Raw genomic sequence first — 11,271 nt, 5'->3', positions numbered from 1 at the left:
CCCCCCCCCCCCCCCCCCCGCCTTAGCCCTCGGTCTTCTCTGTGTTTATACTGGGCCAGGCTAGGCTAAGGGCAGGAGGCTGGGTGAGTTGACCTTGGGAAGGCCAAAGACAGTAAGTTGGTCTAAGATTCTAAAAGACAGCCTTAGTGAAAACTTGATCTCCCCTAGGAAACTGGAAATGGCCATAGAATGTTAGAGCTAAGAGGGATCTCATCTACTTCAATTCTCTCATTTTACCGATGAAGAAACTGAGTCCCATAGAGGGGAAATGAGTAGTCCAAGAGCACTCAGCTACTAAGAGTCTGAATTTGCTTATATCCAAGTCTTCTGATTCCAAATGCTGTGCTTTCCACACCACAGTACAGCTAGCTCCAAGGGAATGAGAGAGGAAGATTGGAGGAGAATAGGAAAGAAAAGACCAGCTTGAACTGTTTGGATACCACCCTCTTTGGTAGTTCCTACTATCCCCACAGGGCCAGGAATATTCCTGGAGAGCCAGAATACCTTCCAATGTCTAGTGCCTCGAGTGACTCTGAGTTATTTCCCCCTCATTTCACCTGCCTTCACTCACACCTTGACCTATGGACCTGCAGAAGTGAAAGAGAACTAAGAGGTTACATGCTTAGTTGGTCACCCCTGTATTAGCATTCAGTGGCGGGGACATGTTCTCTAGGGTGTCTACCTACAGTTTGATTTTGGCGTTCTAGCCTTTGCCTATAGCCTGCCTCCTAGTCTCCTTTCAATCTAATCCCCCCCCATTCCCACCCTCCTTCTCCTTTTTTTTTTTTTCCTCCTGGTCTTTATCCAGTGAAATCTTCAAGAGCCTTTAGCCTGGGGAGGGGGGTGACCTCTGCTTATCCGAGACCCAGGCCAGTGGGGAAAAGGGTTGCTGCAAAGGAGAAGGCTCTCTCAGGCTGGCAGAAGGGGACCAGGGAAAGAAGGGACTGTAGGCAGTGTTGCCTGGTGCAGAGGGGGATGGGGGTTTGGGATCCCCCTCTGTCGCATCTCCTCTTTACTAGGGGTAATTATTAGGTGGGACTTTGGGGGAGGCGGAGTTGGGGGGGGCGGAGGCGGGGCTCAGCTGCGCTGGGAGGAAGAGGGGGGGCGCACTGGCTCCAGCTCCCGGCTCAGACAAAAGGCGGCGGCGGGAGCGGGAGGGAGGCGGAGCGGCGCCGGGAGGGCCTCAAGGTGACACTTGCCCCCGGTCCCGGCCCCCCAGCCCCTGCCCGGCCCCCTCCTAGCCCTTACCCTCCGTCCCACCCCACATCCCCCAGTGTCTTTCCCTCCCCAACCCGGCCTCTCCAACCCCAGAGCCCTCCACCGGCTCCCTCTCCACCCCCCGCGGGGGGGTGGGGAGCAGCCAGGGCCCCGCCCCCTCCCGCCCCCCTTCCCCCTACCTCCAGGCCAGCACAGGATGCCCCCGGCCCCCGGTGGCCCCCAGGGAGGCTCCGAGCTCCGCGCCCCCCACCCTGCGCCATGTCTCCCCCCGGCTCGGCTGCAGGAGAGAGCGGCAGCGGCGGCGGCTGCGGCGGTGGCGGCCCCGGGCCCCTGGAGGAGGCGGCGGCGGCGGCGGAGGGCACCGCCCGAGAGGAGGTGAGGACCATCCCCGTGCCCCCTGCTCCCCCAGCAACACCTCCTTTCGCATCTTCCGAGGGATCACGTCCAAGTCTCTCTCCATCTCTCCCACCCCAAGCCGTCCCGCTCCCTGTAGGGTTCAGCCGTGGTCCAGAATAGCACTTCTCCCTCGTCTCCCTTCTTCTTTCCCAGGACCTTGATGCGATCTGCTAGGATCTGACCTAACCCTGAATACGGCACCCCTGCCCGTTCCGTCGCAGCGAGGTCCTCTCCGCCCCCCCCTCCCCACTTCCCCTCAGCCTGGCCGGCTGCAGCCGCAGCCCTGCACATACGCGCCCCCTTCCCCTCCCCCCCTCCAGAGCTGTTCCTGGTATTGAGAAGGGGGCAGCGGCAAGGGGCGGGACTCTGGGTGGGGGTCCTGGGGAGGAGGAGGGGCAACTGGGCGGGGCTTCTCTGGCAGAGCTGGAGAACGTGGAGTGGAATGTGTCCGTGTTTTGGGCGGGGGACAGGTGGGTAATCTGGAGTTGGTGGTTTAATCCAGGAAGGGAAGGGGCAGAGGGTCCATGGCAGTGGAAGAAAGATTGTAAGGGTGTGTAGTGGAGAGAACTCGGTTAGGTAACAGGTTATCCTGGACAGTCCTTAGGAGGGAAGGGGACATAAAAGATGAAGACTGAAGATTCCCTCTTGATCACATGAAAGGGTTGTTAGTGTTGTATATGAGGGAGCAGGCAGCCCTCCTTCCCAATGTTCCCATTGCCCTGGGGACAGACAGAGAGCTTCTCCCCAAACCTCAGTAGTGTGTCTATGAGAGTTTTAGGCCATGCCACTGGGGGTGGGGGAAGGGATAAACCCCATGATTACGGTTGGGGTCAAGGGAGATGAGGGGGTCAATAAATGTCTTTCCAATGTCTAATCCACAATCACTAGCTCGAAGAAACAGACACATCTACAACAGCCCCCACCCTCCCAGACACAAGCATGTTAATTCTTGCACATACATACACTGATGTACACACATGCATAGATTTGTACACAACCATGCAGACACACTTGCCAATATAATTATGAACACAGGCACAAAACATGCATCCAACCCTCTGAGAATATATGATCCCAGAAACATATGTGCACACATGTACACATATACAAACATATAGTTATGCACTCATGCTCACTCATACTTTTCCCATGTCCAGATCTTTTCTCTAATTTCAGGCATGAGCTCTTCCTCATTCCGGATTTTGCCTAAATTTATCCCACCCTTTCTGAATCCTTTTTATACCATCCCTTTTTCATGCTCTCCTTGGCTCTTTCTTTCTATTTTCACTAGAATGTCCCTTCTTGTTCTGACCTTCTTTGAACTCCCTCCTCTTTTTCTCTCTCCTCCATTAGCTAGAACTTCAGGATCAGGCTAGGAAGCCAAATGAGGGAGGGAGAATCCCAGCAGAAATAAGAATTAAGATCAGATGTCAGGAAGAGCTACCTATAATGAAGGATGGAAGACCCTAAGCAGAACATGAACCTTAGTTTAAGCAATCACTCTCCCACATGGTAATGCAAAAGAGGCAAAAATCCTTCATTTACTCGAACATCTACAGCTTTGTACCCTCACTCTGCTAGTATGGGCATACAAAGATGAAATCCCAGTCCCTGCACTCAAGGAGTCTGCATTCTAATAGATGGGAAAGGATATGTACACAATTAAGCATAATTCAAGGCAAATATGTGGTTAATGAAAAGGACAGGTCCAAATGAATTGTGATGAGAAAGTCTGAGGAAAGAACATTTCCAGCCCTGAAGAGGGGTATTGGGGAAGATGTTGAGAGAACTGTTAGAGAAGGGGGTAGTACTGGAGTTGGGCCTTTAAGGGTGGAATTTCAATAGGAGAAAGTTAGGATGGTCCATTCTAGGCACAGGGCACACCATGAGTACAAGGAAGACAAATGGAGAACAGGACATAGACCTGGAAAAAGAATGTCCCACCTACACTGGCCACCTTTCTGGTTCCTTCCTAGTGCTCTCTTTGGGTTCCATAGTTTTCTGGGGCTCCAATTCCACTCCTTCATCTGTGTTCTTATTCTCTTGGTCTCTCATTTGCCTTGGGACCCCAGGATTTCTCCCCCTTGCTCTACATTAGGAGACAGTATTCGTTAAAGTATACAGGGGGGAGGGGAGGAGAAGGTTGAAATATAGGGGACTAGGAGAGGAAATAAAGTTTAAAAGGGAAATGTTTACTATTACCTACTAGTATAGAGTATAGCTTCACTCAATGCCCCCTTCTCTGCTCCCTGGTGCTCAGGACCATATAAGCTGAGGATTTGGGGGTGGGTGGAAGAAGCACACTTAGAAAGGTATATACCTAGAACAGGAATGGATCATTTGCTGCGTGTGTGTGTGTGTGTGTGTGTGTGTGTGTGTGTGTGTGTGTGTGTGTAATGGAGCAGTAGGAGTTTCCCTTTTCCATTCCTCTTCCTTTTCCTCCAGTCTGGGGCACCTGGAAGGGCATGGACATGGTGCCCATCCTGGAGTGGGGAGTGGGGGCAACACCAAGGAAGTCACTGCTAATTATTTTTCTCCTGTTTTTTTCCCCTCTTTCTCCTGCCTCTCGCATTTCATCTTCTTTGTCTGCCTTTTTTTTTTTTGCCATTGTCTCTCTGTGCTATTCTATCTCTCTCCTCCTGCCTGGTTTGTGTGTGTGTGTGTGTGTGTGTGTGTCTGTTTGTCTGTTTCTTTTTGCTGATGTTTCTTTGATTTCTTTCTCTGTGAGTGACTTTGTTTCTGGCTTCTTGGTCTGTTTTTCTCTGCATCTCACTATTTCCATCTCTCCCTTTCCATTTCTGTGTCTTTCCTTGTGGCTGTATCTTTCTCTTTCCCTGGACTCTTCTCCATTTCTGAACTGCTTATTTTCTTTACTGTTGCTGTTTCTCTTCTCTATATTTCTTTCTTTTTCTGCCTCTATGTCTCTCTATTTTGGGGGGGGGGGTATCTGTTTCTTCCTCTTCGCTATGTATCTGTCTGCTGCCTTTTTTTTTGTTTTGTTTTTGGGTTGGTTGTTTCTGTGTTCTTCCATCCCTCCCTTTCCTCTTCTTCCCCCCTGAGCAGCAGCGTCCAGTGCAACCTTCCTTCACCAAGTCCCTCTGCCGTGAGTCGCACTGGAAGTGCCTGTTGCTGTCCCTGCTCATGTACGGCTGCTTGGGGGCCGTGGCCTGGTGCCACGTCACTACGGTGACTCGCCTCACCTTCAGCAGCACCTACCAGGGCAACAGCCTCATGTACCACGACAGTCCCTGCTCCAATGGCTATGTCTACATCCCTCTGGCCTTTCTGCTCATGCTCTATGCTGTCTACCTTGTGGAGTGCTGGCACTGTCAGGCCCGCCACGAGCTGCAGTACCGCGTGGATGTGGGCAGTGTGCAGGAGCGAGTGGGTCGCATGCAGCAGGCCACGCCATGCATTTGGTGGAAGGCTATCAGCTACCACTATGTCCGCCGCACCCGACAAGTCACCCGTTATCGAAACGGGGATGCCTATACTACCACGCAGGTAAGGGAGTGGGGTTAGGATCATGGGCTCAAAGGGACTCAAAAGGAGAAGGTGTGAAAGGTCACTATTGTGGTGGGGTGGAGAGGAGTGGAGAATAGAAAGGTGATGGAGGAGAGAGATCTGGGAGGAGTGAGCACTGATAAAATGTTGGTGCTGATGTGGTGACAGTGCATACTCTATCAGACCGACTGAGAGCTTTCCCCCTGAGGGCTTCCCCTACTAGGACATCTTGGGAGTTACAAAAAGAAAGAAAAGACACCACTGTTCTCCTGGGTAGTCCCTACAGTCTGATGAGGGATTCCCCACCCTTGGAAGGCACCAATCTTAGGAGAAAGAAAGATCCTATCTTGTGGAAACTCAGAAGTCCAAGTTCAAACATCATTTGTTAGAGAACTACGATGTGCTAGATGCCTGCTAGGCATTGCAAATACAAAAATGACACAGTTCCTTCCCTCAATGGGCTTACATTCCCAGTCTGGTGGGGGAAAGACTTATTACCTTCTGAGAGTTCCTTTTCTGATAGTCAAAGTCATTGCCCTTTGAGGAGCCCTAATCTGATGGAGACATTAGAGAGTACCCAGTCTAATGGAGGGAGACAGTCCCTACAATTCAGAACCTCCTGTTCTCATGGGGAGGGGGGGACAGGAATCAGTGATCTTCTGATTTGAAAGACAAGATACAGCCACCAGCCCCAACTCCCCAGAGCTCAAAGAGAACACACCTATTACACACACACACACACACACACACACACACACACTTTATTCACCCTTAAAAGGCAAGGAAATGAGGAAATGCATGCAAACTTTGGTGCGTTTAACTCCGAAGGAATTCCCTGGGTAGAGACCAAAATGTATTGGGCTTAGTCAGGAAAGTCTTTCTGGGGTGGAGTTTGGTGCAGGCTGGAGGAAAGCAGTGCAGAGGTCATTGAAGGGCAAGGTTAAGGATGGGGAATAGTTAAGTCAGGAGTGAAGGGACAGGAAGCAAATTAGTTTGGTGGTACTGGAGAGCTCTTGAATATTGTGGGTGTGACGGGCAGGGCTGTCGGCTGGTGGAGGGCCCTTGACTGTCGGGTTGGCGAGTTCTAGAGTTTCATAAGGACAGCACTGTTAGGGACACATCCACTGCAGGTCCTTGGAGTTGGATAGGGAAATGACGAAGAGATATAGGCTCCAGTGTGTATGGAGGATCGAGCGAAGGGGATCAAGATTATAGAATATCAGAGCTGGAAGGGGTCTCAGGGACCATCTGGGCTGACCTTTTTGTTTCATCTGTAAGGATTCTAAGGCCAGAAAGAGGAAGCGACTCATGCAGGAAGGAGAGTAGAACGTCCAACTTCTGAGCCCCACTTTAATCTTTTCCCCTTTTACTTTCCCCACCCCACCCCACCCCATGGCCTTAGGTCTACCACGAGCGTGTGAACACCCACGTGGCCGAAGCCGAATTTGACTACGCTCGCTGTGGTGTCCGCGATGTGTCCAAGGCGCTGGTGGGGCTGGAGGGCACGCCGGCCACGCGGTTGCGCTTCACCAAGTGCTTCAGCTTCGCCAGCGTGGAGGCAGAGAACGCGTACCTGTGCCAGCGCGCACGCTTCTTTGCAGAAAACGAGGGGCTGGACGACTACATGGAAGCGCGCGAGGGTATGCACCTGAAGAACGTGGACTTCCGCGAGTACATGGTGGCCTTCCCCGACCCGACGCGCCCGCCATGGTACGCCTGCCAGTCGGCCTTCTGGGCAGCAGCCCTGCTCACGCTGTCCTGGCCGCTGCGGGTGCTGAGCGAGTACCGCACGGCGTACGCCCATTACCACGTAGAGAAGCTCTTTGGGCTAGAGGGCGGCGGCGGCGGCGGCGGCGGCTCCACCCCGAGCGGCGACGAGTCCCTGCCCCCGCTCACCCATCGCCTGCCCCGGGTCAACACGGTGGACAGCACCGAGCTGGAGTGGCACATCCGCTCCAACCAGCAGCTGGTGCCCAGTTATTCTGAGGCCGTGCTGATGGACCTGGCTGGGCTAGGATCTCGCTGCGGCGGGGGGCCCGGCGGGGGTTACACGCCCTCCTGTCGCTACGGTGGCGTGGGCGGCTCGGGGGCCGCCGGGGCAGCCCCGTACCGCCGCAGCTGCGAGCACTGCCAGCGCGCCGTCAGCAGTTCGTCTATCTTCTCTCGCAGTGCTCTCAGCATCTGTGCCAGTCCCCGGGGCGTGGGTGCGGCCGGGGGTCCAGGGGCTAGCGGTGGCTGTGGCGGGAGTCGTTTTTCTTTGGGCCGCCTTTACGGCTCCCGCCGGAGCTGCCTGTGGAGGAGCCGGAGCGGGAGCGTCAACGACGCCAGCTGCCCCACAGAGCAGACGCGCCTGTCCAGTCAGGCCAGCATGGGTGGCGACGACGACGACGAGGACGATGAAGATGAAGAGGGAGGACCGCCTCCACCCTACCACGACGCGCTCTACTTTCCAGTGCTTATAGTCCACCGGCAGGAAGGGTGCTTAGGCCACAGCCACCGGCCATTGCACCGCCACGGCTCCTGCGTGGAGACCTCACTGTGACCCTTCCCTCCCCCATCTGTCGAGAAGGGGTGGGCGGCAGAGGGGGAGGTGTCGCAAGGATTGAGGGGACTGGGGGGCCTTCCCACCACCAACCCGCTCCACGCCAAACTTTGTCCCCTGTCCCTAACCGGGGGAGCCACGGATGTCCGAGTGACCACAAGCAGAAGGGGCAGGCTTTGAGGGGGATTGGACAGATCAGCATGGACTGAGACCTCTTACACAAAAAGAGTAGGGGTGGTGTGCACACGTGTGTATGTATGCTTGGGGGAGGGGGAGACTGACCCAGAATTTTCAGAGAAAGAGATTTGGGGGATTCAGAACCATCGAGGCCAAAGCGATCCCTTCTCTGCCCCTTGCCAAATCCTGTGTTCCTAAGGGCATAAAGGGATGCAGCCTCACCTAAGCCGGCTTGGGACCCAGCCTTTTACAAGATTTTCCGACTGTTATATGGGATCCTGTTATCTCCCTCTTCTTCCTCCCCCGCTCCCACACACCTTGTCAGCCTACTCTATGGAAGAGGCAGGCCCTTCTTATAGAGCTGGGGAGAGAAAGATCTTGGGTGAGGGAAAGATACTGGGGAAAGCCTGAAGGAAAGGGCTTCCCCTCTTACCCCTCTTCACCCCATTTGGAATTTGTTGGGACATGGTGGAAGGGAAGGATTTCTGAGTTAATAACCCCTTAATTTAAGTGGGGCTTTGGATGAGCTCAGCACTCTGAACATCCCCACTTCAATTCCCTGGAAAATATTGAGATCCTGCCATCTCTGGCCTCTTTCTGCCCTCCTGCTCCTCACACCCCACCCCAGGCCAGTCTCTTTTCTGCTTCTCTTTCCCTTCTTTAAGCCTCTTGTTTATCTTTCTGGTCCCAGGAGTCCTAGCTTCCAGAGGTATGGCTCTTTTCACAAAGACATTACATTTGGCTCTCTTTCTCTTGTTGCTGGAGGGATGAGATTGCATAGTAGGAAGAGAGGACAACTGGATTCCTTTTCTAAACTCACTTGGGTCTCAGTTTCTCCACCTAGGCCAGGGGTTGTGTGCCTTTTCTAAAGGGAAGGCTGAGTGGGTGAGATGAAACCAGGATGCTGACCAGGAGGATGGACTGAACAAAATGATCCGGTTTAAGAGAACTGGATTGAGGAAGAGTACCCAGGAGAGAGGAGGAGGGTAATTTGGAGGGGAGAACCTGACCAGAATTGAGAAGGGGATAGTGGGCTTCTCTTTGTGCCCCCTCCCCCACATACCCCCAGCTGACAGCTTTGTCCTAAGACTAAACTGGAGAAATTCTGGATTCCAATGTTTTGGGGCTTTTAGGGATGTATTTATACCCCAACCCCCAGCAGCCCTAGCCCCATAAACTTGGGTCACTGCTGTGTATCCTAGGTTCCTTTAAGGCAGGCAGGAACAAGCCCTGCCCCCATTTTATTCTCCTGCTGTCGGTGGCTTAGCAGCCTTTCATTCCCGCTGCTCCTAAGCTCTATTCACTAACCTGGTCCTTTGGTGCAAAAGGACCCTAGCACTTCCTCTCTGTCCCTTCTTATTTCAGCCTGCATGTCTGTGTGCTACCCCTCTCCTCCCAACAGTCTGTCCCTAGCTCAAGCTCACCTCTGTTGATTTAGTGCAGAAAGGCAAAAGCAGTCTAGAGATGAGTTACTGTAGGCCTTGATCTAGAATTTTCCCTTGTTTTCTCCTGTCTCCCTCAGAGGACACCTAGAGGTAACACCCCCTGCCCCCACTTTGGGCCCAGCAATGTCAGTGCCCCCTCATTGTAGCCTCCACCTATGCAACATCATCTGTCCCCACATCCTTCCTCATTGGGAGTTTGGGGAAGGATAGATTCAGGAGGCATTGCTTCTGAGCTGTTTTTTCAAGGTGTTAGGGCCTGGCTCTGATTAACTTGGTGTACGCATGTGTGCCTGTGTATGTGCATGTAGGGCTGAGCTAGCTAGGTTGAGGGAAGGTGGTACCAGAATGTCCACTAGGTTCCTATGGGAACTCTTCTCCCCATCTCTTCCCCCTATTGTACAATCCACACTCAACTGGCTGTCTTCCTGAATCTGTACTCTCTCTCCTCTTCTGTCCATAGATTGGTCTAAGCCATCTCTTCACCCCACCTAAAAGGCATCTGTCAGATCTAGGTGGTGAGGCAGGGGATCCCCCTCCCACTTCATGGCCAGCCCCATGCCCTTTCATGTTGCTCCTCCTACTGTGAACTTGTAAAACATCTTGTTTCTTCAGAAGGAAGGAAAACCATCACAGCCCATTCACCTCAGAAAAGGGTCTGAGTGGTTGTGGTGGAAATGAAGAATGCCATTTGTCTGGACATGAGCCAAGTAAAGGGATCAGGGGATCAGGATTTGGACCCCTCATTCTTTGCCTGTACTCACCATCCCTGCCTTGGGTGTCACATATAGACACACACATACATACACGCACGCACGCACGCATGCACAAGCACAGGCAGACTTAGAGACATGAATCCTTTGGTTCTTTCTTGGTGATTCTACTGATTGGCAGGAGAAATTCAAACCAGTGAAATTAATTAATCTCTAAAATTAAACCTTACACTGAATGTTCTCATTCCTCTGATGAGGAAGTCTGCTAGCAGTGCACACACATGCACACCCACACATTCACACTCTTGCACAGAGATGGAATCCAACTCACAGTGGCACAGGCACACAGATGGGCCGGGCACCGATAAGCTGTGGGACTCACCCATGCACACTCCCCACTGGTGCTGTGCTAGGCTTTGGCTGGATGACAGGCAGCTCCAGCCATCCATCTCCCCAAACACCTTGCCCTAGGGATTTGCCTGACTGACACATCTCTGTGGCTTTCTGTCCAGGGAGGGAACTCACCCCCTTCTCTGGGCTTCCATGACTGGGGGAAAGGGTAACAGGATGGGGAGGATTGTCATTTCTCCATTGGTTTCTTTGACAAACACCAGGAGGGGCAGGAAAGGGAGAGCTTGCTTGTTTCCTAGCCCTCCCCACACCCTAGGGTAGGTAGACAGGGTGGTGGCAACCCTGGGAAGATGGAGGCAGTGGGACGCAGGCATTTACTAGCCACACACATCTGTAAAGCTCGGTGTGGTGGGGATAAGGGCTAGGGGTTGCAAGAGGTGGGTAGGACAGTGCTCTGTCCATTGGGTGCATCACGCTGTGGCCTTTCTGTTAAGGATCTCCAAGTGAAAAGATTGTATAAACCAAACATGGAAAAATAAAGTTTTCAGATGACTCACTGACTTCCCTCAACAGCTTGGTACCTCCTTCCTTCCTCCTCAAATTCCTGCCCTGTGCCATATATTCCATTTACAGCCTTTTTGGATATGCAGCAGGTAGCAAAGTAGGACCTTGGTCTAGATTTAGGGAATGCCACTTAAGCCTCTCCACCCAGAGATTTTCTCCCTTCTAAACCCTGCTCTGCTCTCACCCTTTGAGAGGGTGGTGTGTGTGTGGGGGGGGGAGGAATATATATTATCCCATACTATCCCTTCCTCCATATAATTATCACCTAGGGATAGTTCCCTCTACCCTCAATCAGCCCTGTTCCTCCACTGTCTATGAGAGGTGGCTTAGGCAGGGAATGACTCAGGACAAGGACAGAACTGAA

At 52.9% G+C, this 11,271-nt stretch overlaps 1 protein-coding gene across 1 annotated transcript; it reads left to right on the top strand.

Moving 5' to 3' along the window:
- Positions 1–1,476: 1,476 nt before the first annotated feature.
- TMEM151B (transmembrane protein 151B) lies at positions 1,477–7,660 on the top strand. Its single transcript, XM_027838318.1, has 3 exons — positions 1,477–1,593; positions 4,678–5,118; positions 6,521–7,660. The coding sequence occupies exons 1-3, from the start codon at positions 1,477–1,479 to the stop codon at positions 7,658–7,660; spliced, it is 1,698 nt and encodes a 565-aa protein (XP_027694119.1).
- Positions 7,661–11,271: the final 3,611 nt, after the last annotated feature.

Source organism: Vombatus ursinus, unplaced genomic scaffold (genome assembly GCF_900497805.2).
Source record: "Vombatus ursinus unplaced genomic scaffold, bare-nosed wombat genome assembly UNPS02014826.1, whole genome shotgun sequence".
Lineage (NCBI taxonomy): Eukaryota > Metazoa > Chordata > Mammalia > Diprotodontia > Vombatidae > Vombatus > Vombatus ursinus.
Note: the sequence above shows the minus strand (reverse complement) of the source record. Positions and strands in the feature narration are given on the sequence as shown.

Coding starts and splice junctions, on each gene's coding strand:
- TMEM151B (XM_027838318.1), top strand. CDS start 1,477: ATGTCTCCCCCCGGCTCGGCTGCAGGAGAGAGCGGCAGCGGCGGCGGC. Junction 1,594..4,677: donor AGGGCACCGCCCGAGAGGAG/GTGAGGACCATC, acceptor CCCCCTGAGCAG/CAGCGTCCAGTGCAACCTTC. Junction 5,119..6,520: donor ATGCCTATACTACCACGCAG/GTAAGGGAGTGG, acceptor CCATGGCCTTAG/GTCTACCACGAGCGTGTGAA.